The sequence below is a fragment of the Oncorhynchus mykiss genome, chromosome 5 (assembly GCF_013265735.2).
Source record: "Oncorhynchus mykiss isolate Arlee chromosome 5, USDA_OmykA_1.1, whole genome shotgun sequence".
NCBI lineage: Eukaryota > Metazoa > Chordata > Actinopteri > Salmoniformes > Salmonidae > Oncorhynchus > Oncorhynchus mykiss.
The window spans coordinates 35,630,183-35,657,998 of NC_048569.1; the positions used below are offsets into that span (position 1 = coordinate 35,630,183).

Here is a 27,816-nt window from a genome sequence, read left to right on the forward strand (position 1 = left end):
CCACTTTTTCTGAATTCATTCAAATAGCAGTACTAATATCAGTTCTACAAGAACAAATAAACAGCATATAGTATTACAAGACCCAGAGCTCTGCCTAACCTAAGTACAGGGGGTCCCTAATGTGAACTGAATCGCTTTCCTCCATTGAAAAAGCCTATAAGACTATCCTGCTTTAGTTGCTCCATGTTGTCCCACTTTAGCTGCTCCATGTTGTCCCACTTTAGCTGCTCCATGTTGTCCTACTTTAGTTGCTCCAAGTTGTCCCACTATAGCTGCTCCATGTTGTCCCACTTTAGCTGCTCCATGTTGTCCCACTTTAGCTGCTCCATGCTGTCCCACTTTAGCTGCTCCATGCTGTCCCACTTTAGCTGCTCCATGTTGTCCTACTTTAGCTGCTCCATGTTGTCCCACTTTAGCTGCTCCATGTTGTCCCACTTTAGCTGCTCCATGTTGTCCCACTTTAGCTGCTCCATGCTGTCCCACTTTAGCTGCTCCATGCTGTCCCACTTTAGCTGCTCCATGCTGTCCCACTTTAGCTGCTCCATGCTGTCCCACTTTAGCTGCTCTATGGTGTCCTACTTTAGCTGCTCCATGTTGTCCCACTTTAGCTGCTCCATGTTGTCCCACTTTAGCTGCTCCATGTTGTTCCACTTTAGCTGCTCCATGTTGTCCCACTTTAGCTGCTCCATGCTGCCCTAATTTAGCTGCTCCATGCTGTCCTACTTTAGCTGCTCCATGCTGTCACACTTTAGCTGCTCCATGCTGTCCTACTTTAGCTGCTCCATGCTGTCCTACTTTAGCTGCTCCATGCTGTCCTACTTTAGCTGCTCCATGCTGTCCTACTTTAGCTGCTCCATGCTGTCCTACTTTAGCTGCTCCATACTGTCCTACTTTAGCTGCTCCATGCTGTCTACTTTAGCTGCTCCATGCTGTCACACTTTAGCTAGCTATGGTTGGTAAAGCGTGACAACAACAAAAAATGACAATTACAAAATTGAAACAATATTGGCAACTTTTTTTCATTTTTTTTTTGATGGACCCATACGCTGAGTGTGAATTACCCAATGACATTCGGGGAGGTCTCTCTATTGAGTGCGTGACTAAAATAATTAAGGGCCTAATCATATAGACATTATTTAAACTGTCAAATTGTATTACCTTTTAATGTGGCATGAACACAACCAATAAGGATATTTTAATTTGATTGTCAAACAAATATCTTCAAATAACTTGTGCATGTTCGTCCACTCCAAAATAGTTCAAGCATCCAAACTTCATGTATACTCACGCCATTTGATAAATTGAAATATACATCGTTACAAAACACCTGAAAGTATGCCTAATAACTTTTAGTGACTGACATTGATTAGGCCTACATTAATTGAAACATCTTGCTGACAAAATTACATTTTTTGTAGCCTGAAAAGTTGGGACACCTGAAATGGGGTGAAACTGTCCCGGGAAAACGGGATGGTCATCCTAACACGGACTAGGCTACAATGTGTATTAACATAAACTTCAAATAGGCCTACCAGTAGGTAGCCAGTGTTTAGTGGTAAAAAAGAATGTGGGTAAACTCTAATTTCCGGTCGTGGTGAAAAAAGTAATGCCTACTTTCCCCCAAAAATCTGAAAAAGGTGGGTAAAACGGTGTTTACTTGCGTTTACCCTCCACTAGGCTTACACCACTGTTGGTAGCCTACCCTCTCAGGCAAGGCAATTTTTAACAAATTAACACATGCAGAATAGTAAACATTCAGTATAAAACATGAGTTGAATCCAAACATATTTTACACCCTAGTTCAAGAGTTGTCCATAATTCATGATTTAAAGTTGAGCTGACAGACGTTTTGCACTGTTTTGCTATGGCTTTAGTCATCAATCTAACAAGAGGGTAATATTTTGTTAATCTAGTAGTGTCTCCTCCCTAGAAAGCTATGACCTTTGGCTTTCACCAGGAATTGTTCATTTATGTCTGAGAAAGAAAAAAAACTTTTCAACAAATATGATCCAGTACACACAAAAGTACAATAAAATCTATACCAAGATGATATGATAAAATACAATTGTAAATGAATAAGCCTTTTCATACTTTATAATATGTCCATACAGTATATTGCTATAATCCGTTTTGGGAATATCTACCCCAAATATTTCACCTTTATTACTTTACCAAACATATTATGACATTAGTGAGTCAAAATCTGTTACATTTGTGAACGTCTAAATCAACATTTGGTCCATTTAAACAGCGTGCGTATAAACGAGAGGGAATCCTTAGTATATGCAATGTGTCTGTGTCCGACGTAAAACACATTTTTGACTTCCACACAAAATTACTTCTTTACTTATTTTAGGTTTAAGGAAAAGTGTAGGTCGGATTATTTATCGTAGAGCTATGAGAGTTATGTATTTAGATCCGCCTTCTTGGGACAAATTCAAAGATTGCTTTGAAGTAACATTACGGTGAAGTGATATAAATGGATGTTATGATGCAGCCGACCACCAGAGGGAGGCAAATACAAGTTTAATCGACAGAGGACATTTACATGGTCCCAGGAAGGTCTGGATGGCTGTCTTCTGACTTATATGTAAACATATACATATTTATTTCAGTAATTCTAGTACGATTTTGGGGACTGTCAGTTTTAATGCATGGAGTATTCACAGATCGTGTGACATAAAACACTACCTTTCTTTCTTTACATTAATGACATTTATGGCAGTGTTATTTGTCATTATTAACAATAGCGTTAGCCGTGTTTAACAATAGCGTTAGACGTGATGCTAATTGTTGCATTCCTCCCATAGAGTTCCAGACACATGTAGAATCTATGCCAAGGCACATTGAAGCTGTTTTTGCCGCTTGTGGTGGCCCAAAGCCTTATTAAGACACTTTATGTTGGTGTTTCCTTTATTTTGTCAGTTACTTGTATATAAAACACAGGAAAATCACGTTTCCGACTGCACCGGGCCTTTAAGAGGTGTACATGAATGGCTGTGTTGTGTAACACGGTCTTTCTATCAGACTATCAAGTTTCAAGTTTTATACAGTATGTTTGTCCATGTAACGTCCTCTGTGATGTGGACACTGAGAAACTTAAAACTGCTGATTCTCTCTACTGCAGTCCCGTTGATGTGGATCGGGGCGTGTTCCATCCTCTGCTTCCTTAAGTCAACAATCAACTCCTTTGTTTTGCTGAGGTTGAGGGATAGGTTGTTGTCCTGGCACCGGAATGCCAGTTAACTTACCTCCTCTCTATAGGCTGTCTCGTCTTTGTTGGTTATCTGCAGTATTGCTGCCCCAGTTGCAGGGCAGAGTCAGACAAACTATGAGTAGCCAGTGGCGATTTTAGAATGTAAATCTTGTTTGGGCAAACTAACAAAAAAAATTTGGGGATGCATGCCAGCAAAGCCACTACACAACACAACACTAAACAATACATGAATTGCAATATAACAGTGACAAGCAGTGCCCACAAACTGTTAGGGCCTACATAAAGCTGTCCCAACAGCAGAGCCCCAACAGCAGTCCAAAAACCTTGCCACTACTACACCTGGCTATCAGCAGAGCCTTGTCTAACAGCAAAACAGTTAATTCATTTACTGCCTTTAACACACACTGATAGTGCCTTGCAAAAGTATTCGGCCCCCTTGAACTTTGCGACCTTTTGCCACATTTCAGGCTTCAAACATAAAGATATAAAACTGTATTTTTTTGTGAAGAATCAACAACAAGTGGGACACAATCATGAAGTGGAACGACATTTATTGGATATTTCAAACTTTTTTAACAAATCAAAAACTGAAAAATTGGGCGTGCAAAATTATTCAGCCCCCTTAAGTTAATACTTTGTAGCGCCACCTTTTGCTGCGATTACAGCTGTAAGTCGCTTGAATATGTCTCTATCAGTTTTGCACATCGAGAGACTGAATTTTTTTCCCATTCCTCCTTGCAAAACAGCTCGAGCTCAGTGAGGTTGGATGGAGAGCATTTGTGAACAGCAGTTTTCAGTTCTTTCCACAGATTCTCGATTGGATTCAGGTCTGGACTTTGACTTGGCCATTCTAACACCTGGATATGTTTATTTTTGAACCATTCCATTGTAGATTTTGCTTTATGTTTTGGATCATTGTCTTGTTGGAAGACAAATCTCCATCCCAGTCTCAGGTCTTTTGCAGACTCCATCAGGTTTTCTTCCAGAATGGTCCTGTATTTGGCTCCATCCATCTTCCCATCAATTTTAACCATCTTCCCTGTCCCTGCTGAAGAAAAGCAGGCCCAAACCATGATGCTGCCACCACCATGTTTGACAGTGGGGATGGTGTGTTCAGCTGTGTTGCTTTTACGCCAAACACAACGTTTTGCATTGTTGCCAAAAAGTTCAATTTTGGTTTCATCTGACCAGAGCACCTTCTTCCACATGTTTGGTGTGTCTCCCAGGTGGCTTGTGGCAAACTTTAAACAACACTTTTTATGGATATCTTTAAGAAATGGCTTTCTTCTTGCCACTCTTCCATAAAGGCCAGATTTGTGCAATATACGACTGATTGTTGTCCTATGGACAGAGTCTCCCACCTCAGCTGTAGATCTCTGCAGTTCATCCAGAGTGATCATGGGCCCCTTGGCTGCATCTCTGATCAGTCTTCTCCTTGTATGAGCTGAAAGTTTAGAGGGACGGCCAGGTCTTGGTAGATTTGCAGTGGTCTGATACTCCTTCCATTTCAATATTATCGCTTGCAAAGTGCTCCTTGGGATGTTTAAAGCTTGGGAAATATTTTTGTATCCAAATCCGGCTTTAAATGTCTTCACAACAGTATCTCGGACCTGCCTGGTGTGTTCCTTGTTCTTCATGATGCTCTCTGCTCTTTTAACGGACCTCTGAGACTATCACAGTGCAGGTGCATTTATACGGAGACTTGATTACACACAGGTGGATTGTATTTATCATCATTAGTCATTTAGGTCAACATTGGATCATTCAGAGATCCTCACTGAACTTCTGGAGAGAGTTTGCTGCACTGAAAGTAAAGGGGCTGAATAATTTTGCACGCCCAATTTTTCAGTTTTTGATTTGTTAAAAAAGTTTGAAAATCCAATAAATGTCGTTCCACTTCATGATTGTGTCCCACTTGTTGTTGATTCTTCACAAAAAAAATACAGTTTTATATCTTTATGTTTGAAGCCTGAAATGTGGCAAAAGGTCGCAAAGTTCAAGGGGGCCGAATACTTTCGCAAGGCACTGTATGTCTGAGTTGCTTAAACAAATGTGATTTCTACTGACAATTGTGATGTACAAACTATGGCATAAGGGGACGATAAGCAGACAAGAGGCAATTCGTAATTTCGATTAAGACATTAATGAACGTAGTTAATATAAATATTTGTTCAGCACTTTTGAAATGTACAGCGACAGAATTCAGAACATGGGCCGTTCTTACATTATTCTCCCTGTACACCAAGTCAGAACCGCAAGATAAATAAAGGGGGCATATACGCAGACAATGAAAGCTCTTACAATATTCAATGATTACATTTCTCTAAACCGGTTATAGGCTACATGTGCACCACCAAGTCAGAACATTAGGCGAAATTAAAAGGGGAAAATATACCAAATTATTAGGATGAGACACATGGGCTACTAACAGCTTACTACACAACATACACTTAGTATTACTTTCTTAGCTACAGTATACATATCACCCTGGCATTTTACATAATTTATGCAGCAGCATTATTTTGGGCAAATTTTGTCATCAAAGTCTGGCATTCTCTGGATTTATGGTGTTTTCAAGACAACAGGGAACTCAGAAAAAAAACAAGGTAGAATCATGATGACGTCAGTGATCTTCAGGTTGTAGCTCTAGAAAGAGGCCAGAGATCCCGATTTGGATGACTGTTCAAAATGTATTTTCCCAGTCGGAGCTTGTTTTTTTCCTGAGTTCCCAGTTGCCTTGAAATCACTGAAGAAAGATTTCCCAGTTCTGAGTTAACAGTTGTTTTGAGCGCGGCAGAAATCATGCTGGATTGACTGCATGGCTTATGTTGAATGTTTATCATTTTAAGCTTGGAAAAGAGACCCTTAAACCAAGAATTGTGACCACACACCCACTCCACTGAATAGCAGGCTAGTGATTGCTTTGCAATGCTTGCATTTAGCCACTGATTTCTTCCAAACCACTCATTGTTGAAATGACAATTTCCAACTTGTGTAATGTTTATGTCCAATGGCCAATGAGCACCGGCACATTTTATCTATAATTTCTCTTCATTATTTCTCTTCATATGACCAGGATTCACCAGTAGATTGTCGACTTGATTCATGATGATGACTGCTAGCTAAGATTTTGAAAGTAAGATGTTGACATGATCTGTCCAATCAAAGCTACTGTAGATATAACATGATTTTACGTCATTTTAACTGTGGCCAATGACTTTGAGCCTTCTTGGATAGGCACTTCAGAATCAGCTTGATACACTCTGTCGAAGACGCTTAGACCTTCTTTTTTTATATTTTCAGTGGTATCGTTCACAAATACACGGCCATAAAGAAAATGAGAATAAAAAACAGGTTCAGCCCCTGGTTCGACTGTTATCTGTCAGAGTTACTCCACCTCAAGAATTCAATTTGGCAAATCGCTCAGCCCACGCATACTCAGGCTGATTGGCTCTCGTTAAGGCAAATTAGAAATAAGTGCATTCAGGCTATCCGGAAGGCCAAAGTTAGTTACTTTAAGGAGCAGTTCTCTCTCTGTGGGTCTAACCCCAAGACGTTCTGGAAAACGGTTAAAGACCTGGAGAATAAACCCTCCTCCTCACAGCTGCCCATGTCCCTTAATATTGATGATGTAGTTGTTACTGACAAGAAGCACATGGCTGAGCTTTTTAATCACCACTTCATTAAGTCATTATTCCTATTTGACTCTGCCATGCCTCCTTGCCTGTCCAACATTTCCTCATCTCCCGCTCCTTCTAATGTGATGATCCCCAATGCTCCTCCCTCTTTTTCCCCTGCCCCATTACAAAGTTTCTCCCTGCAAGCGGTCACTGAGTCCGAAGTGTTAAAGCAGCTCCTTAAACGCGACCCTTCTTTAAGTTGCTGCCCCTATCATCGCCAAGCCTATCTCTGACCTTTTAATTAAAACCTCTTGAAACTAGGGGGCACTATTTTAATTTTTTGGAAAAATAACGTTCCCAAAGTAAATGGGCGATTTCTCAGGACCAGATGCTAGAATATACTTATAATTGACAGCTTAGGATAGAAAACACTCTAAAGATTCCAAAACTGTCAAAATATTGTCTGTGAGTATAACAGAACTGATATTGCAGGCGAAAGCCTGAGAAAAATCTTATTTTGAAACCCCTGTGTTTCTATGCATCCCTATTGCCCATTGAAAGGGATATCAACCAGATTCCCTTTTCTATGACTTCCCTAATGTGTCTACAGCCACTAGACATAGTTTCAGGCTTTTATTTTGAAAAATGAGCGTGAACGACAACATTGCGTCAGTGGTCAGGTGGTGGCTCTCAGAGTGATTTGTGCATAATAGACAAAGGCGGCCATTGTTCCTCTCGCTCCTACTGAAAAGCCAATTGTCCCGGTTGATATATTATCAAATAGATATTTGAAAAACACCTTGAGGATTGATTATAAAAAAAACGTTTGCCATGTTTCTATCGATATTATGGATCTAATTTTGAGTTTTTTTTCGGCGTTGTTGTGACCGCAATTTCCGGTGAATTTCTCAACAAAACGTGGACAAGAAACTGAGGTATTTCGGCTATAAAAATAATCTTTATGGAACAAAAGGAACATTTGCTGTCTAACTGGGAGCCTCGTGAGTGAAAACATCCGAAGCTCATCAAAGGTAAACGATTTCATTTGATTGCTTTTCTGATTTTCGTGACCAAGCTTCCTGCTGCTAGCTGGACATAATACTATGCTAGGCTATCGATAAACTTACACAAACACTTGCTTTGGCTGTAAAGCATCATCTGAGATGACAGGGTGATTAACAAAAGGCTAAGCTGTGTTTCACTATATTTCACTTGTGATTTCATGAATCGGAATATTTTCTAGTAATATTTTTTGACCGTTGCACTATGCTAATTAGTGTAGTTGATGACAATTCTCCCGGATCCGGGATGGGTAGTTCTAAGAGGTGTCTCTCCTCTCTGGGGAGGCAGCCACGGTGCATCCTTTATTTAAAGGGGAGATAAAGTTGATCCTAACTGTTATATACTGAAGAATGCCCCTCTCCCCACAGGTGTGATTACTACCTCTGAGGGTTTAGAGCTTGAGGTAGTCACCTCATACAAGTACTTGGGAGTATGGCTTGACGGTACACTGTCCTTCTCACAGCACATATCAAAGCTGCAGCCTAAGGTTAAATCTAGACTTGGTTTCCTCTATTATAATCGCGCATCTTTCACCCCAGCTGTCAAATTAACCCTGATTCAGATGACCATCCTACCCATGCTAGATTAGGGAGATGTAATTTATAGATCGGCAGGTAAGGGTGCTCTCGAGCGGCTAGATGTTCTTTATCATTCGGCCATCAGATTTGCCACCAATGCTCCTTATAGGACACATCACTGCATTCTATACTCTGTAAACTGGTCATCTCTGTGTACACGTTGCAAAGACCCACTGGTTGATGCTTATTTATAAAACCCTCTTAGGCCTCACTCCCCCTATATGAGATACCTACTGTAGCCCCCATCCCCCACATACAACACCCGTTCTGCCAGTCATATTCTGTTAAAGGTCCCCAAAGCACACACATCCCTGGGTTGCTCCTCTTTTCAGTTTGCTGCAGCTAGTGACTGGAACGAGCTGCGAAAAAAACACTCATACTGGACCGTTTTATCTCTTCATTCAAAGACTCAATCATGGACACTCTTACTGACAGTTGTGGGTGCTTCACGTGATGTGTTGTTGTCTCTATCTTCTTGCCCTTTGTGCTGTTGTCTGTGCCCAATACTGTTTGTACTATGTTTTGTGCTGCTACCAAGTTGTGGTCATGTTGTGTTGCTACCATGCTGTGTTTTCATGTGTTGCTGCCATGCTATGTTGTTGTATTAGGTTTCTCTTTATGTAGTGTTATGGTGTGTCTCTTGTCGTGATATGTTTTGTCCTATATTTTATATTTAATCCCAGCCCCCGTCCCAGCCCCCGCCTTTTGCCTTCTGGTAGGCCATCATTGTGAATAATAATTTGTTCTTAACTGATTTGCCTAGTTAAATAAATACAATTCTAATGTACCTCTATGGCAGCACCAAAGGGGCTTGCATTTTCGAGCGACAGAGTGACAGAACACTGAGCCACTCACGGCGCAACTAGAGAACATTACCAACCCCTACGCTCCGTATTTTCCGCTGGCTGCCCCACCACCACCACCACCACCACAGAGAGCACGGATCTAGGCTGAAACACCTGTATTTTGGACCTGCTTTACTCAAGAAAGCAAAAAAGAGACCATGTTTGTATGGAGGCTTTATTAACTCAATATAATATTTTTTGTATTTTTTTTTTTTACATTGTTTTCAAACTGATGTGTGACACATATTAATGGCAAAATAACATGAAAAACAGGCAACCTCCCCCCAAAATAATTGGCCTAAATGTGGGGCCCCGCCCCATCTGGCCTGAATGACGGGTCACCACTATGAGTAGCTATGGGTGACTTTTGCTAGGTGGGAAGGAAGGGAGCACGCCACGGCTGACTGAGTGAATCATGCAGCTCTGGCGCTGGCCATGCTGATGGCTTGGGGCAGAGGAGGCATTAGTATTCTGAGTCTGACTATAGACTCCAGAATTAGCATGAGGCTTCATAGTAGCATTGGGCTGCTTATCTGTTCTAGTATCATCATAACCCATTTAATGCTCTCCTTTCCTCCTGTTTCAGATGTTTCCTTCAGAGCATGGAGACTCTTTCAGTAATAACATCAACTGCTGAGCTGAGATAATGAACAGGACATCCAGCCTATCAGGGGACACCCTGATCGCGTGTCACTTCCCCCTGGTGCAGCTCCCCCCCTGGCAGCTTCCTGTGCAGGCTGCTCTGTGCAGCAGCTCTTCCAAGCGGCCTGGTCGACTGTGCTCCAGCTCCGTGGGTCTGACCCGCGCTGCCTCCCTCCCCGAGCAAGGCAACCTCCACAGAGAGCCCTTCCACAACCGCCTTAGACATATCTCCTCCAGCTACTGGAGCCTCAACGAGGACTGGGGCGAGGGGGACGGGGAGGGGGGCAGTGACAGCAGTGGGAAGTGTGACTCTGGATCATCATCAGAGGAGGCGTCACAGATGACAATCTCTCAAAGACATAAACAACACCCTGTAGTTAGAGGTACTTTACGGCTACACAACTCCTTTCTCCCTAATGAAGGGGTGGATGAAGATGAGGAGGAAGAAGATAGTGATGGAGATAACCTGCACAGATACCATGAGGACTCCTCTTTTGTGCTGCAGTTGCATGGAAACTCTAACTGGGCCCTGAGTAATGCTGGGAGGCAGACCTCCAAACCTTCTAGCCAATCAGCCAGTCAGAACCATGACAACAGGTGTAAAACTGTGTTGAAGGACTGTGGGGAGCAGGAGAGACTGGAGGATGTTGAAGATAATATGCTAAAATGTGGTGATGAGAGCTACTGCTTCAGCTATGGCCAAACAAAATGTTTCCCTGAGTCTTTCTCTGATGGTCTTCTAGAGTACGTCACAGACTCCTCCTGCAACAGCTCAGATGGGGTTCTCGTCAACTTTAGTGCGATCTACAACAAGAGCAACAACCCTGCCACCCCAAACGACCTCAGCATTCCTGCAATGCAGTCATCCCAGCCAGCAGAAGGCACTATCGTCCTAAACCTGCAACCTTTCCCCCAGGAGCCCCAGGGTCCTCAAGCTGCTGGCCCCAGTCAGGAGGGCAGAACAACCTCCTTTCCTCTTGACGGGGGGCCTTCTGTCCCCTGCTGGTCACCACAGGCGCTGGACTCCAACTGTAATGTCTACCTTCCCGACGCCCACGGCCTCCTGTCCTCTCTGGAGGTCTCTGACCTCACTTCCTGTCTCCAGAGCCAGGCCAGGCTGCTGCCCACAGGGACCACCCAGAAGTACTACAAGCTGGTGACCTGTGACTTGTCATCCCAATCAGCCTCGCCCAGCCCAGCCTGGTCCAGCACCACCAGCGTCACCTCAGAGGGCCACTACTTCCTCTTCAGTAAGGCCCGGGGAGAGCAGAGCCAGGAGGAGAAACAGGTTGGCATACCACAATGACTTACAGTATGTTTAAAAAAATGCACAACTTTTGAATTTCTTCTTCAGGTTTTGACTAATTTGTAAGATGTATGATGAGCAGAATGACTTTCATAGCAGTTGACTTTCCTGTCAACTAATCAAAGTTGTATCTGTTTCTCCATGGCCAGCAGGAAGAAGGCTTAGACAAAGAAGGGAGGAGAGCTACCCCATTGCACCATCCTCGCTGTTTGAGCTGGGACTCCCAGCATGTCACCTCCTTTGCTGAGATTGCCTACTGTAAGAGACATACAGACAGCTGCCAGAGCTCCAGCCACTCCCACACCTCCCAGGATCTGTGTCCCATTCAAGAGGCAGTTTCCCTGGGCCAGAGTAGCAGCCACTCCCCCCTACTCCTGAGTCCCAACCAAGGCAGTATCACTGTGTCCAACCACCCTTCTGTGTCACCGAACCATGAGACGGAGGAGGAGGGTAAGAAAAATAGCCAGTTGGTACATGAGTAATTACGATTCAGCTGATCTACCCTTGTTTTTTCCTTATCTTTAAAACTTTTAATCCCCTCTCCCTCTCTCCCTGTCAGGGGCATGTTCATGGGCCACTCCTGTGGTTCGCTACAGTAAGGCTCAGAGGCCCACCTCCCTGCCCATCCAGCCCTTCATCCTGCTTCCCCCAGCGGGTAAACCTCAGAGCCAGCCCCTGGGCTCCCTGCTGGACCAGTACATCAGCCACAAGAACACCAAGCCCAGCTTCAGCTCCCAGCCAGGGTCCAAGTGCATAGGCAAAGGCAACAGACTCCTGACCCACCTGCATCCCTCACCGCTAGGCAGCTATGGAGCCATCCTCCTGGAAGGCCCCTCCAGCTCTGATACCTGCTCCACCTGCACCCCCAGTCCAGAACGCTTCCAGTCCAGACTCAACTGGACACACTCCAGTCCATACAGGCCCCACACTAACCTTGGTCTCACTTCGGCCAGTCCAAAACAAGCACAAACAAGCACCAAACTAACCCAGGCTTATTCATGCCAGGACCAGCTCTATGAAGACCTAGACCAAATCTACCCCAGCCCAGCTCAGGCCCACAGTAGCCCAAACCAGTCTCATTGTAAAGATTCAATCAAACGGAGCCAAGGCATGGCTCAGATCTGCCAAGATCTCATTCGCCTGTCCCCAGAGCAGAAGAGCCTCAACCCAGTCCTCCTGACCCACAGCCCTCACTGCCCCATCTCCCATGTAGCAACCATGTCACCCTCTGACAGTCACATCCATCATCCAGACTTGCTGGTGTCCTTCTCCCCAGACCCACCCTTACTTCCCCATAAGACAATCCCACTATCCTCAGTCCCTATGACTGGGTCTGCAGCCTCTCATCGTAGCCTGACTGCTGCTCTCTCGTCAGTGGCCCCTCTGTCCTCTCTGAGCGCCCTTCTGCAGCCCCTGGTGTCTGCAGGGCCCAGTGTAAAGCAGCATCAACAACAGCACTGTGACTCCTTCAGCCTGAGTGACAGTAGGCCACCTGTGGAGTTCTGCCTGTCACCTGAAGCCTCCTACGAGTCTCTGTCCATCAGCCACCTGCAGAGGAGAGGTGAGGAAGAGGGAGGGGCCTGATCTGTGTATAGGTGATAGAGCATGGATCAACCTGGTCTCAGACTATTTCATATTATTTTCAAGTCAAATCAAATTGTATTTGTCAAATGCGCCAAATACAACAGTGAAATGCTTACTTACCAACAATGCTGTTTTAAGAAAAATATTTACTAAATAAAATAAAAAAATAAAAGAACAACAACAAAATAACAATAACGAGGCTATATACAGGGAGTACCGGTACCGAGTCAATGTGCGGGGGTACAGATTAGTCGGGGTAATAATAGGTACAGAGATAGATAATAAACAGCCTTCTTCCTGGTATAGAGGTCCTGGATGGCAGGAAGCTTGACACCAGTGATGTACTGGGCCGTACACACTACCCTCTGTAGCTCCTTGTGGTCGTAGGCCGAGCAGTTGCCATACCAGGCAGTGAAACAAGCAGTCAGGATGCTCTAGATGGTGCAGCTGTAGAACTTTTTTGTTTTTGTTTGTGTTGTTGAATTTTACCCCTTTTTCTCCCCAATTTCGTGGTATGTTGTTTTAGTAGCTACTATCTTGTCTCATCGCTACAACTCCCGTACGGGCTCAGGAGAGACGAAGGTTGAAAGTCATGCATCCTCCGATACACAATCCAACCAAGCAGCACTGCTTCTTAACACAGCGCACATCCAACCCGCACCAATGTGTCGGAGGAAACACTGTGCTCCGGCCTGCCACAGGAGTCGCTGGTGCGTCAAGGATATCCCTACCGGCCAAGCCCTCCCTAACCCGGACAACGCTGGGTCAATTGTGCGTCGCTCCACCGACCTCCCGGTCTCGGCCTGTTACGACAGAGCCTGGGTGCGAACCCAGAATCTCTGGTGGCACAGCTTGCGCTGCAGTACAGCGCCCTTAACCACTGCGCCACCCGGGAGGCCCTCTGTAGAACTTTTGAGGATCTGAGGACCCATGCCAAACGACTGTCTTGGTGTGTTTGGACCATGCTAGTTTGTTGGTAATGTGGACACTAAGGAACTTGAAGCTCTCAACCTGCTCCACTACAGCCCCATCGATGAGAAGTCCACAATCATCTCCTTTGTCTTGATCACGTTGAGGGAGAGGTTGTTGTCCTGGCACCACACTTCCAGGTATCTGACCTCCTCCCTATAGGCTGTCTCATCGCTGTCGGTGATCAGGCATACCACCGTTGTGTCGTCTGCAAACTTAATGATGGTGTTGGAGTCATGCTTGGCACGCAGTCATGGGTGAACAGGGAGTACAGGAGGGTACTAAGCACGCACCCCTGAGGGGCCCCCGTGTTGAGGATCAGCGTGGCAGATGTGTTGTTGCCTACCCTTACCACCTGGGGACGGCCCATCAGGAAGTCTAGGATACAGTTGCAGAGGTAGATGTTTAGTCCCAGGATCCTTAACTTAGTGATGAGCTTTGAGGGCATTATGGTGTTGAACACAGAGCTGTAGTCAATGAACAGCATTCTCACACAGGTGTTCCTTTTGCCCAGGTGACAACGGGCAGTGTGTAGTGCAATAGAGATTGCATCATCTATGGATCTGTTGGGGCGGTATGCACATGGGAGTGGGTCTAGGGTTTCTGGGATGATGGTGTTGATGAGAGCCACTTCATGGCTAGAGACGTGAGTGCTACGGGTTGGTAGTCATTTAGGCAGGTTACCTTGGTGTTCATGGGCACAGGGACTATGGTGGTCTGCTTGAAACATGTTGGTATTACAGACTCGGCCAGGGACAGGTTGAAAATGTCAGTGAAGACACTTGCCAGTTGGTCAGCGCATGCTCGGAGTACACGTGTTAGTAATCCATCTGGCCCTGAAGCCTTGTGAATGTTGACCTGTTTAAAGGTCTTGCTTACATCGGCTACGGTGAGCCTGATCACACAGTCGTCCAGAACAGCTGGTGCTCTTATGCATGCTTCAGTGTTGCTTGCCTCGAAGCACGCATCGAAGTTGTTTAGTTTGTCTGGTAGGCGTGTGTCACTGGGCAGCTCGCGGCCGGGCTTCCCTTTATAGTCGGTAATAGTTTGCAAGGCCTGCCACATCCGACGTGCGTCGGAGCCAATATAGTAGGATTTAATATTAGTCCGATATTTACACTTTGCCTGTTTGATGGTTCTTATGAGGGCATAGCGGGATTTATTATAAGCGTCCGGGTTAGAGGCTCTAGCCTTTAGCTCAGTGAGGATGTTGCCTGTAATCCATGGCTTCTGGTTAGGGGATGTACATATGTTCACTGTGAGGACAATGTAATCGGTGCACTTATTGATGAAGCCATTGACTGATGTGGTATACTCCTCAATGCCAATGGATGAGTCCTGGAACACATTCCAGTCTGTGCTATTAAAAGAGCCCTGTAGCTTAGCATCTGTGTCATCTGTCCACGTCCGTATTAAGTGAGTCACTGGTACTTCCTGCTTTTGTTTGTAAACAGGAATCAGGAGGATAGAAATATGGTCAGATTTGCCAAATGGAGGGCAAGGGAGAACTTCGTATGTGTCTCTCTAGAGTTTGTTTTCCTCTTGTTGCACATGTAACATGCTGGTAGAAATTAGGTACAACGGATTTAAGTTTCACTGCATTAAAGTCCCCGGCCACTAGGAGCGCTGCCTCTGGATGAGCATTTTCTTGTTTGCCTAAGGCTTTATACAGCTCATTGTGGTCTTAGTGTCATCATCGATTTGTGGTGGTAAATAGACAGCTATGAAAAATATAGATGAAAACTCTCTTGGCAGATAGTGTGGTCTATAGCTTATCATGAGATACTCTTTTTTTTGCCAAAAAGGCAAAGGGTGGCCACTTTGAAGAATCTCAAATATAAAATATATTTTCATTTGTTTAACACTTTTGTTGGTTACTACATGATTCCATATGTGTTATTTCAGTTTTGATGCCTTCATTATTATTCTACAATATAGAAAATAGTAAATATAAAGAAAAACCCTTGAATGAGTAGGTGTGTCCAAACATTTGACTGGTACTGTATATGTAAAACAAAAATTATGAAAATGTTTATTTGGCCTTACTATTAGCCCATACAAACGCATTGAATAACATATTCACTACATGGAACAACAGATAGTCCAAAAAACAAATCTAAAGGAAGTCTCTATCCTATATCTCAGAGATATAAGAAAGATCAGGAAACAAATATTATTATTTTTTAACCAGTGGTGTAAAGTACTACTTAAATATTTTTGGGGGTATGTGTACTTTACTATTTATATTTTTGACAACTTTTATTTTTACTTCACTACATTCCTAAAGAAAATAATGTATTTTTTACTCCATACATTTTACCTGACACCCAAAAGTACTCATTACATTTTGAATGCTTAGCAGGACAGGAAAATTGTGCAATTCACACACTCATCAAGACAACACATGGTAATCCCTTCTGCCTATGGTCTGGCGGACTCACTCAACACAAATGCATCTTTTGTCAATTATGTCTGAGTGTTGAAGTGTGCACCTGGCTATTTGTACCTTTTAAAAACAAGAAAATGGTGCAGTCTGCTTTGCGGAATTTGAAATGATTTATACTTCTACTTTTACTTTTGATACTTAAGTATTTAGCAATTACATGTACTTTTGATACTTAAGTATATTTGGAACCGAATACTTTTATACATTTACTCAAGTAGTATTTTACTGGGTAACGTTTACTTTTACTTGAGTAACTTTCTATCTTTCTATAAGGTATCTTTACTTTTACTACAAAATGACATTTTAATACTTTATCCACCACTGTTTTGAACCCTGTTACTAAACAGTCTCCATATATACAGTACTTCTCAACTTTACACAAAGCGCTCATAGTTAGTGTGTAGCCAAAACTGTACGGACGCTACAGACAGAAATTGGCGGGTCGGCTGTACCGACTTCAGACAAGTCCCAAGAAACTTGTGGGGGTCGTAGAATAAAACAGAGTTAAGTTAATGGGGTTATGTGTGTTTTGAGCTGAGAGCATATCATGTGGATTGTGTGATGTGATGTTGACTGTGTGTGATGTCAATGTATAAATCAGAGGATGTGTGTGGTGGGTAGACAGTGTCAGTAATCTAGTGTTATGTCAAGATGGAGAGTAATTAGATTATTACTGAACAGTCATTATGGGAAACTGGAATCCTACACTGTCTGTTACTCTGTGCTGCTGCTGGGTTCTAAAGAGAACAGCAGCAGAGCTTTCTGCAGCAGTGCCTTCAATACCCTGAAGGGGGTTTCTTTAAAACATGACCTATTTTTCTCTCCCTGCATTGGATTGGCTGAGACACTTAGTGTGTGTGTGTGTGTATGTGAGTGTGCAAGCTCCAGTTTATGTTTGTTGCAGTGGGTGCAGTGTTGTTGATACGCTGGATATATGATTCACAGATGTATGTTATTTTAGTGTCACAATACAGACACACATGATTATAACCAAACAATGTAAATGTCAATCCCATGCTTGTATGCACATTGTCTTGTGAAAGCAAAGCGTGAACAGCGATGTACTGTCTGTTTGGCAGGGGAGAGCATTGTAGGTAGATTCAATATGCATTAAGAATGTAACCTGACATTTTAGAGAGAGCCAGAGCAAGATGGAAGGGAGATGAATCATGGATGTTCCCATGTGGTTCTGTATATACACCCTTTTTATTCAGTGTCTGATGTTTCTGGTTAATGAATCAAATCTGCTTCATGTCAGTCCCTCAGGCATTTTGATAACCCCCCTGCATGGCACAGAATATTAAATGAGCTAACTCCTGATTGCTTCTTTCCATGTTTCTCCAGGTCTGCTGAAATCTGTGAGCTTGGCAGTGGATTTGATCATGGCTCATTTTGGCACCAGTCGAGATCCTGTGGAAAAGGTAGAGTGCAGCAGAGCTAAAAGCAATCTGAAGGGAACTAGAATAACCAATTCACAAAAACTGACAGTAACCCTGAATAGGATGAATCAACTCCCATAAATGTATGTTATTTTTAATTAAAGTGTAATTATTGATCATGATCATATGATAATGTCCCACTTCTCTCCAGATCCGGCTAGGGAACAGCTCGAGGAGTCCCACCATTGGTGGTATAGTCCTGGAGCATCTGTGTCCCACCATCCAGAACATTCTGCAGGATGGCCTTAGGGACCACAAACTTGACCTGATCATCGGTCATCGACGCAACCACGCCTGGAATGTGGTGGAGGCCTCCACTCAGACAGGTCAGAGACACATGGTGGTGATGATGGTAATGATGATGATGTGGGTGGTTGTGGTAGGTTTGATGCTGATGAGTGTATGATTACAGTGCTGCATTTGCTAATGGGGGTTGTAGTTCAATGGTCTCTGTTCCTATCTAAGGCCCTACCACCCAGGTGCTACACAGCCTGTTGTCCAAGGTGAGGCAGTGCTCCCTGCTGACCAGCCACTGTATGAGACTACGAGCCTTCATCATGGGCCTGCTCAAGTGAGTCCCTTCAAGTCTCACTATTTTTTAGTGTATCAAATTGTGTTCTAATGGTGATTTATTAAATGTTATGATTGTAAAATGAAGGACCTATATTCTCTCTTTTAGCTTGAGAGCCTTGGAATTCTGGCTAAATCACCTCTACAACCAAAAAGGTATACGTTTAGATTTTTTTAATTTCTCCAAATTTCTCCAAATTAGAAAACATAAGGTTCTTGGAACATACCTCTCTCATACTCTTCCCAACTCTCCTCTCCCCAGACATGGTGACAGATCACTACCATCTATGGGGTTTCCTCGCCATGTCGCAGGGGCAGTGTCAGCCTCTGTTCCAGGAGCTCCTTCTCCTGCTGCAGCCTCTTTCCATGTTACCCTTTGACCTCAACCTGCTGCTGGAGCCCCGCCTGCTGCAAAATAGACAGCTCTGCTCTGAGGAACAAGCTCCACCATGCTCCACCTTTCTCATGACCAGTTGGCCCCTACTGAGAGGAGACAGACAGGGGGCATATGGTTCTATGGATGGTCCCAGAGATAACAGCAGGCCACCAGGTGACCCACACCAGCTGGTACAGCATCTTCAGGGGTCCACCCAGGGGTCAAAGGTCATGGGTCATGAGAAGTGGGTGAGGCATTTAGGCAAGTCTAGCAGAAGTCTGTGGTCAGTCACCAGTCCAGGGTGGTGGCAGAGACGGCCTGCCCACGCAGAGGGGGGGGTGGAATATGGACAGATTTACATGGATGTCATCCACACTGAGCCTCAGCAGGGGATGGAGGGGCGAAGAGAAGGTGAGAGTTCACAGGAGGGCAGGAGGGAGGGAACTGGGCCGGAGACCCCCAGGATGCCGGCAGACCCCCAGGATGAGAGCCTCTCCCAGGGTGGGCTACGCTGGGCCAAGCTGTTTGGATCAGGAGGGAATCCCCCCACCAGGACACAGAGGGCACCTCAAAATCTCAATGGGACACAGGCCCAGAAAAGGTCAGAATTACTTAACTCTGGCTAACCTGTTCCTATGGTGTTATTACAATTCCTCCTTAATAACTGCATTTCTCTTGTCTTAAAGGAGACCTTCACAGTGGCTGCAGTTGGACAGGTCTCAGCTGGGCCTATTGGCTCATACAGTGTGGTCAGGGAAACTCCCAGCTCCACAGCCTGACCAGAAACACCAGACATAGACATTGTGCCCCTATGACCACACTCACCCAACCCTCTGCTGAGTGGAGAGGGATAGGGAGGAGAAGAAAAGATACACCACCAAAAATGTCAACCGCATGATCCTGAGTCAGTGTTATAGTGCACAGTGTTACACACAGACACCTCAGCTAGAACATACTCACACTGGTCAGAAAAGCACAGTAGACCAGTTGATACAACTATCGGAGCATGGGTGATACTTTTTGCTATGTTATTATTAGGCAATAACAACCCCCCCCCCCCCCATGTATTATTATATTTACAAGTGCTTCTTTTCATCTGTCATGAATTGGGATTTATGCAATATATTCTCCCTGTGAACCTGTCAATCAAACTGTGTGGTCAGAGAGGCTCCTCCCATGTTAGGGTCTTGCCTTGATCTGAAAGCCTTGTACAACATCCCAGACTCTGCAGAAGAAACCAATTAGTATGTCATGGAGCTGCATGCATACCATACAGTAGCATCCTATTCTCCTAATACTGTCAATCTGATCCTCTACTTTCCAACCCCTACCCCGTGACTATCCTATGTGCGAATGGAATGACAACAAAAAATGCAGAAAGGCAATCTTTACTAGCCATGTTTACTAGTGCCACATATTATGCCAGCCAGCAGCCTTGTGCAGTGGCTTATCTTCCAAAAGGGGGTTGCCTTCACATTCAACTAGACAAACATGAGGTCTGACTCTAGCATGGTTTAAAACAAACATTCAAGGAGTCATTAGGTGCTAATTTAGGCCTACTACTGTGTGTGGTTGTACTATACTACCTACAACAATATCTTATCATACTGTTTTTTTTTATGAGTTTTGTAAATATTTAGGGAAGAGAAGTCTAGATTTGTGGAACTGTTAGGTTCCAAATGGAGTGTGTTGTTTGCACAATATAAAGCTATCATGTTGTGTTTCAGGTGTACACCATTTTGATAGGCCAGTACTACTAAGCTAAAGAGAAAGGCAAAGTCTGGATTTACGTGACATGAATGACTTGGTTATTATAGCCTTTGCAATAAATGTGAAAGTGAGTTTATCATATTTCCTCCCCAACCTAACTGTCCTTCCCCTAAAACCTTAGAAGAAGGGTCTGCGCTGGGGTGGCAGGTAGCCTAGTGGTTAGAGCGTTGGGCCAGTAATCGAAAGGTTCCTGGTTTGAATCCCCGAGCTGACAAGGTAAAAATGTGTCATTCTGCCCCTGAACAAGGCCACTGTTCCCCCGGTAGGCCGTCAATGTAAATAAGAATTTGTTCTTAACTGACTTGCCTAGTTGAATAAAGGTTACACAGAATGCACCCTCTCTGAGTGTAAGTTCCCAGTGACAATCAACCATTCTGAATAAAAAGGTATTGATTTCTCTTGTGACTTATGTTTCACATTTGTACAGCAGATTGAAAAAATATACACTATCGTTCAAAAGTTTGGGGTCACGTAGAAATGTCCTTATTCTTTTAAAGAAAAGCACATTAGCTAACACAACGTGCCATTGGAACACAGGAGTGATGATTGCTGATAATGATGGCTGATATTCCATAGAAAAATCTGCCGTTTCCAGCTACAATAGTCATTTACAACATTAACAATGTCTATACTGTATTTCTGATCAATTTAATGTTATTTTAATGGACCAAAAATGTGATTTTCTTTCAAAAGTGACCCCAAACTTGTGAACTGTAGTGTATATCGCTAAATACAGGAGAAACAGTGTTCCACTGCCCATATTCACAGTGTGTACATGTTCTGGTCATAAATCATTATTACGATTCACTCTGGGATGTACAGAGTCCACAGACCAAGGTGTTGCTGTTCCACAGACATATGCATTTATTTCAAAGTCCTTGGATTCATCACTCAACCCGACTCCATGATGTGTTCTCTACCCTAGTCATTTATCATGTGATTGTCTTGTGGATTGTACCTCCGTTACTGAGCTCTGGCCTCTATCTTCTGAGTGCCGCTTAGCCCCAGGGCATTGTGGGTAAGCTGCCCAAAGGTCTGGCCGTACCTGAACTTGTGTCCTGTGGGCAGATCAAAATAATATTATAGTTAAGCAATAATGTTACAGTATCACATGATCTACCATGTGATGATATGATCCATTTTAAAACAAAATATGGAGATTTCAGAACTGTGTGTGTGAGGCTTGGTACTATGGTGTTTTGAATAAGTTTAGGTCCACCTGGAACATGGCCGGTGTAGGAGGGCAGCAGGCCCCGGTGGGATGGGTAGACTGTGGGGATGGGGGGTAGGACTCCTGATTCCTCCCCACGGAGACGCAGGGAGGTGGGGTCACTCCTCATTTCTTTTCCAAACTGGACCAGGGCCTTGTTGGTGGTGATGGGGTAGCCCGTGCCAATCAGGAAGCGAGATTTGGGCACGTACCCTGTGAAACCTAAATAAATGCCTCAATGGAAGATCTAGTCAATACAGAGACTCATATACAGTTGATTGTGTTGCATATACTCATACACGCAAAAGTATGTGGACACCTGCTCGTCAAACATCTCATTCCAAAATCATGAGCATTAATATGGAGCTGGTCCCCCCTTTGCTGCTATAACAGCCTCCTCTCTTCTGGGAAGGCTTTCCACTAGATGTTGGAACATTGCTGCGGGGGGCTTCCATTCAGCCACAAGAGCATTAGTGAGGTCGGGCACTGTATTCTGTATGGACCATTACTTCCGGCACCGACAGAGATGGCCGCCTCGCTTCGCGTTCCTAGGAAACTATGCAGTGTTTTGTTTTTTTACGTGTTATTTCTTACATTAGTACCCCAGGTCATCTTAGATTTCATTACATACAGTCGAGAAGAACTACTGAATATAAGATCAGCGTCAACTCACCATCAGTACGACCAAGAATATGTTTTTCGCGACGCGGATCCTGTGGTCTGCTGTTCCCACATGCTTCAAGACGGCCACCATTGTTCCTGTTCCCAAGAAAGCTAAGGTAACTGAGCTAAACGACTACCGCCCCGTAGCACTCACTTCCGTCATCATGAAGTGCTTTGAGAGACTAGTCAAGGACCATATCACCTCCACCCTACCTGACACCCTAGACCCACTCCAATTTGCTTACCGCCCAAATAGGTCCACAGACGATGCAATCTCAACCACACTGCACACTGCCCTAACCCATCTGGACAAGAGGAATACCTATGTGAGAATGCTGTTCATCGACTACAGCTCGGCATTCAACACCATAGTACCCTCCAAGCTCGTCATCAAGCTCGAGACCCTGGGTCTCGACCCCGCCCTGTGCAACTGGGTACTGGACTTCCTGACGGGCCGCCCCCAGGTGGTGAGGGTAGGCAACAACATCTCCACCCCGCTGATCCTCAACACTGGGGCCCCACAAGGGTGCGTTCTGAGCCCTCTCCTGTACTCCCTGTTCACCCACGACTGCGTGGCCACGCACGCCTCCAACTCAATCATCAAGTTTGCGGACGACACAACAGTGGTAGGCTTGATTACCAACAACGACGAGACGGCCTACAGGGAGGAGGTGAGGGCCCTCGGAGTGTGGTGTCAGGAAAATAACCTCACACTCAACGTCAACAAAACTAAGGAGATGATTGTGGACTTCAGGAAACAGCAGAGGGAACACCCCCCTATCCACATCGATGGAACAGTAGTGGAGAGGGTTGCAAGTTTTAAGTTCCTCGGCATACACATCACAGACAAACTGAATTGGTCCACTCACACAGACAGCATCGTGAAGAAGGCGCAGCAGCGCCTCTTCAACCTCAGGAGGCTGAATAAATTTGGTTTGTCACCAAAAGCACTCACAAACTTCTACAGATGCACAATCGAGAGCATCCTGGCGGGCTGTACCACCGCCTGGTACGGCAACTGCTCCGCCCACAATCGTAAGGCTCTCCAAAGGGTAGTGAGGTCTGCACAACGCATCACCGGGGGCAAACTACCTGCCTTCCAGGACACCTACACCACCCGATGTTACAGGAAGGCCATAAAGATTATCAAGGACATCAACCACCCAAGCCACTGCCTGTTCACCCCGCTATCATCCAGAAGGCGAGGTCAGTACAGGTGCATCAAAGCTGGGACCGAGAGACTGAAAAACAGCTTCTATCTCAAGGCCATCAGACTGTTAAACATCCACCACTAACATTGAGTGGCTGCTGCCAACACACTGACACTGACACTGACTCAACTCCAGCCACTTTAATAATGGGAATTGATGGGAAATTATGTAAATATATCACTAGCCACTTTAAACAATGCTACCTTATATAATGTTACTTACCCTACATTATTCATCTCATATGCATACGTATATACTGTACTCTATATCATCGACTGCATCCTTATGTAATACATGTATCACTAGCCACTAACTATGCCACTTTGTTTACATACTCACCTCATGTATATACTGTACTCGATACCATCTACTGTATCCTGCCTATGCTGCTCTGTACCATCATTCATTCATATATCCTTATGTACATATTCTTTATCCCCTTACACTGTGTATAAGACAGTAGTTTTGGTATTGTTAGTTAGATTACTTGTTGGTTATTACTGCATTGTCGGAACTAGAAGCACAAGCATTTCGCTACACTCGCATTAACATCTGCTAACCATGTGTATGTGACAAATAAAATTTGATTTGATTTGATTTGATGTCCGGAGATGAGGCCTGGCTCGCAGTCGGCGTTCCAATTCATCCCAAAGGTGTTCAATGGGGTTGAGGTCAGGGCTCTGTGCAGGCTAGTCAAGTTATTCCACATAATCTCAAAAAGCTTTGTGCACAGGGGCATTGTCATGCTGAAACATGAAAGAGCCTTCACCAAACTCTTGCCACAATGTTGTAAGCACAGATTTGTATAGAATGTAGCATTATGATGTCCCTTCACTGGAATGTCCCTTCACTGGAACTAAGAGGCCTAGCCCGAACCATGAAAAACAGCCCAGACCATTATTCCTCCTCCACCAAACTTGACAGTTGGCACTATGCATTGGCGTTCTCCTGGCATCCGCCAAACTCAGATTCGTCATTCGGACTGCCAGATGGTGAAGCGTGATTCATCACTCCAGAGAATGCGTTTCCACTGCTCCAGAGTCCAATGGTTGCGAGCTTTACACCACTCCAGCTGACACTTGTCATTACGTATAGTGATCTTAGGCTTGTGTGCGGCTGCTCTGCCATGGAAATCCATTTCTTGACGCTCCCGACGAACAGTTATTGTGCTGACTTTGCTTTCAGAGGCGGTTTGGAACTCAGTAGCGAGTGTTGCAACCGAGGACAGACAATTTTTATGCACTACGAGCTTCAGCACTCGGCGGTCCCGTATCTGTGAGCTTGTGTGGCCTACCACTTCGCGGCTGAGCTGTTGTTGCTCCTAGACGTCTCCACTTTACAATAACAGCACTTACAGTTGACCGGGACAGCTCTAGCAGGGCAGAAATTTGAACTACTGACTTAGAAGGATGTCATCCTATGACGGTGCCAAGTCCTACTGCCACTGTTAGTCTATCGAGATTGCATGGCTGTGTGCTTGATTTTATACTCCTGTCAGTAATGGGTGTGGCTGAAACAGCTGAATCCACTCATTTGAAGGGGTGTCAACATACTTTTGGCCATCTTGTGTATGAGTTTTTTTGAAATGGTACCTGTAGCATACTGTACCTACCTGAGATGAAGTACTTGTGTGGACTGCTGTCCTCCATGAAGTAAGGAGACACTTTGGGCTTCCAGGGGTCCAGGGCCTCGTAAGGGTCTGGATCTTTGGAGATGGCCGTCAGAGGGGGGCTCAGTCTCCGAGGCTGACGGGGGTAGACAGAATGGCAGACATACAGACACTATGGTTGAGACAGCGAAGGTATTCAAGCTTCCGGCTCTTACCAACGGCCCTATCCCAGACTATAGACCTTTGATTATAAGAGGAGAAGATTTTCTCGCATGGTATCAATGTAAAGTTATCATTCCATCAACCTAAGTGGCTAACAGTAATTGCTTGTGTTGTTGAGCTTTCCTGTCAGCTCCTACACAACGAGAGACAATGGCTGTGAATCTCAAATACTTAATTGGTTTGAATCTATGATTGGAGAGCTCTTCAGGTCATGCAGCCGGCCTCATTTAGACTGAGACAGAGAGTGATAAATGCCACAGGATCTCAGCATGGATTATTAAACGTGTGTGTGTGTGTGTGTGTGTGTGTGTGTGTGTGTGTGTGTGTGTGTGTGTGTGTGTGTGTGAATAGGAGAGAGGTTAGAGCTGATTACTTTAAACTCGGAATTGGTGGTGTTGCTGACAAGCGGTATGTTTGCTGGTGCCAGACGAACCCTCCTCTGCTGGTCTCGGTCAAACTCAGACAGTGCCTCGCGACACGTCTCTGCGTAGGTACGGGAGAAGTAGTTCTGGCTTTTGGGGACAAAGCCTGGAAAAGACGCCATGTCAAAACAATGCAAAGCATACTTTACAGATGGAAGAGATGTTCTGCTTAATGTATGAAAACTGAGTAACAGTGTGTTTACCAGTGTAGCCCGGTATCATCCTCTCTAGATTCCTGCGTTCTCCATGGTGGCTCCTCCAGTTCTCGTCCCGCGGGCCCGTGTCTGTCTCTGTGGAGGGGAAGCGGCCCGTGTGGAGGACTAGGCGACGTGAGCGTGACACCTCCGGAGAGGACAGCAGCTTGGCAGTCAGCTGGCCGTAGGTCTTCCCCAGGTGGTACTTCAGCTGGGGGCAGTAACCTGCATACCTGAGGACAGAGAGAGAGAGGTGGTGGTTGTGGTGAGGATTGTGATTAGATTTCAAACAGGCCTTTTTGGATTTATTCTCTGTTATGTTGACAGTAGGCCTAGTGTAAATATTTGAAACTCTTTTTTTTTCTTTACAATGCTTATATCAAAGTAAGGCTTTATTGAGGTGAAAGGTGACTGTATGGATCTCATGGTATTTAGTTTAAGCTGTGTTGTGTTCCTTAATGTCAGCGAGTTTAGCCTCAGATATCAACCTTCCTGGGAACGGTTGCCATGGGTGATGGCTATCACAAAATACTTTTGGCGTCGAGCACTGGACTTGCTCTTGCTCATGGACATTTTGTGTAGGTTTGTTCAGTTGTTTGTGTTAATTCCTTAGGCATATAGTTGGCCGAATGTATGCTATGTGTAACGACATAAAAAGGCATAATATAATCAAGTCAAATGTAAAGGTATGCGCAAGCATAAAATCAATGGAATGATGCACGAATACAATAATGCATCATTAAAAAGGTTTAGAATTTAAATATAAATAGCACACCATGCACGTAATACAAATAACATGTCAATATAACACGCATCTTATTAGAGTGTATATTTCATTCATTCATTTGATAGAATTCAAAGAGATAGTTTCAATGTGAATAACCTACCCCGGTATGTACTGCGGATCAGGTGTCACCAGCACCTTGCTGAATTTGGGGGGGAATTCATCCATGTTGACCGCACACTGTACCACTGAACACGGAACTTGAGATGGACGCCGGACAGCAGCCAACTTTGCAGTTCTGTGTTTGTGTGTGGTTGTCAGGTGGAGAGGATGTGGACAACGCGCAGAGATATTTCTTCGACTAGACCAGGTCAAGAATCCATTATTCCGTCATTGTTGGCTTTGTGAGGTAAGACGTTCATCTGTGCGCCTTTTGCCCCCAACATTCTAAAGCTTGTTGTGGTTGTTAAGTGCTGTACTGTAGGCTACAACGTGTTCCTTCAGTCCGCGGTGGTAAAATAAGCACCGTCATCACACATTCCCATGCACCTTATGGTCAAATAAGTGTAGTGTCATTTGAATGAACACTGGCCTACCAAATATTTACATTTCACATTTAAATTTTATTCTATAGCCAAAGTTGTTTTTACACAAGCCCTACTGTTTTAGCCATCTCACATGTTTCCCCCACTTTTTATTATCAGATCTTATATTTTCCTATGGGAAAAATGTATAAATAAATGAGTTGATTAATTGTTCATTTTGACAGAAAATTACTTATCTGAAAGGATATACAGTTTGTGGCATGAAATAGCGACACCTGGTGAATTAAAGCAGCATTGCTGCATTGGCTGGGATATTTCCTGGGCCACTCAAGCTACTACTCTTCTAAACTACATCATCATCCCGCTGGGGAAGATCGTCTACCATGAACTTTCAGCTCCCTGCCAGCTACTTTGAGATTCTTATGAAAGCACTATATAAAATACATCTATAGTATTTAGTAGGTGTTCACAGTAAAGCTCTGAAACCTGTTGTTGTTCTTGTATACTTTTTTTCCCTTGATATGGTCAAATATTTCAAACATCGATTATTAACTTTTTACTAATTTGGCACACAGAAACTAGAAGTGGACTT

At 44.4% G+C, this 27,816-nt stretch overlaps 2 protein-coding genes across 3 annotated transcripts; one reads left to right on the plus strand and one right to left on the minus strand.

Moving 5' to 3' along the window:
- Window positions 1-9,545: 9,545 nt before the first annotated feature.
- Window positions 9,546-20,821, plus strand: LOC110523670 (iporin). The gene is made up of 9 exons (XM_036977349.1): window positions 9,546-11,252; window positions 11,420-11,720; window positions 11,830-12,831; window positions 17,614-17,690; window positions 17,860-18,034; window positions 18,174-18,279; window positions 18,388-18,434; window positions 18,541-19,255; window positions 19,341-20,821. The coding sequence occupies exons 1-9, from the start codon at window positions 9,969-9,971 to the stop codon at window positions 19,450-19,452; spliced, it is 3,819 nt and encodes a 1,272-aa protein (XP_036833244.1). The 5' UTR covers window positions 9,546-9,968; the 3' UTR covers window positions 19,453-20,821.
- fam166b (family with sequence similarity 166 member B) lies at window positions 16,503-27,808 on the minus strand. 2 transcript variants are annotated; one of them, XM_021602576.2, is made up of 7 exons: window positions 26,843-27,808; window positions 25,965-26,188; window positions 25,713-25,867; window positions 25,121-25,253; window positions 21,644-21,856; window positions 21,383-21,482; window positions 16,503-17,679 (listed from the first exon to the last, which is right to left on the minus strand). In XM_021602576.2, the coding sequence occupies exons 1-6, from the start codon at window positions 26,905-26,907 to the stop codon at window positions 21,388-21,390; spliced, it is 885 nt and encodes a 294-aa protein (XP_021458251.1). In that variant the 5' UTR covers window positions 26,908-27,808; the 3' UTR covers window positions 16,503-17,679; window positions 21,383-21,387. The 2 variants fall into 2 exon arrangements, with proteins under 2 accessions (XP_021458251.1, XP_021458250.1); XM_021602575.2 differs by lacking the exon at window positions 16,503-17,679 and having other exon boundaries at window positions 21,007-21,482; window positions 26,843-27,401.
- Window positions 27,809-27,816: the final 8 nt, after the last annotated feature.

Coding starts and splice junctions, on each gene's coding strand:
- LOC110523670 (XM_036977349.1), top strand. CDS start 9,969: ATGAACAGGACATCCAGCCTATCAGGGGACACCCTGATCGCGTGTCAC. Junction 18,035..18,173: donor GGAGGCCTCCACTCAGACAG/GTCAGAGACACA, acceptor TTCCTATCTAAG/GCCCTACCACCCAGGTGCTA. Junction 19,256..19,340: donor GGGACACAGGCCCAGAAAAG/GTCAGAATTACT, acceptor CTTGTCTTAAAG/GAGACCTTCACAGTGGCTGC.
- fam166b (XM_021602576.2), bottom strand. CDS start 26,907: ATGGATGAATTCCCCCCCAAATTCAGCAAGGTGCTGGTGACACCTGAT. Junction 25,868..25,964: donor GATGATACCGGGCTACACTG/GTAAACACACTG, acceptor CGTCTTTTCCAG/GCTTTGTCCCCAAAAGCCAG. Junction 25,254..25,712: donor CCACCAATTCCGAGTTTAAA/GTAATCAGCTCT, acceptor TACCCCCGTCAG/CCTCGGAGACTGAGCCCCCC.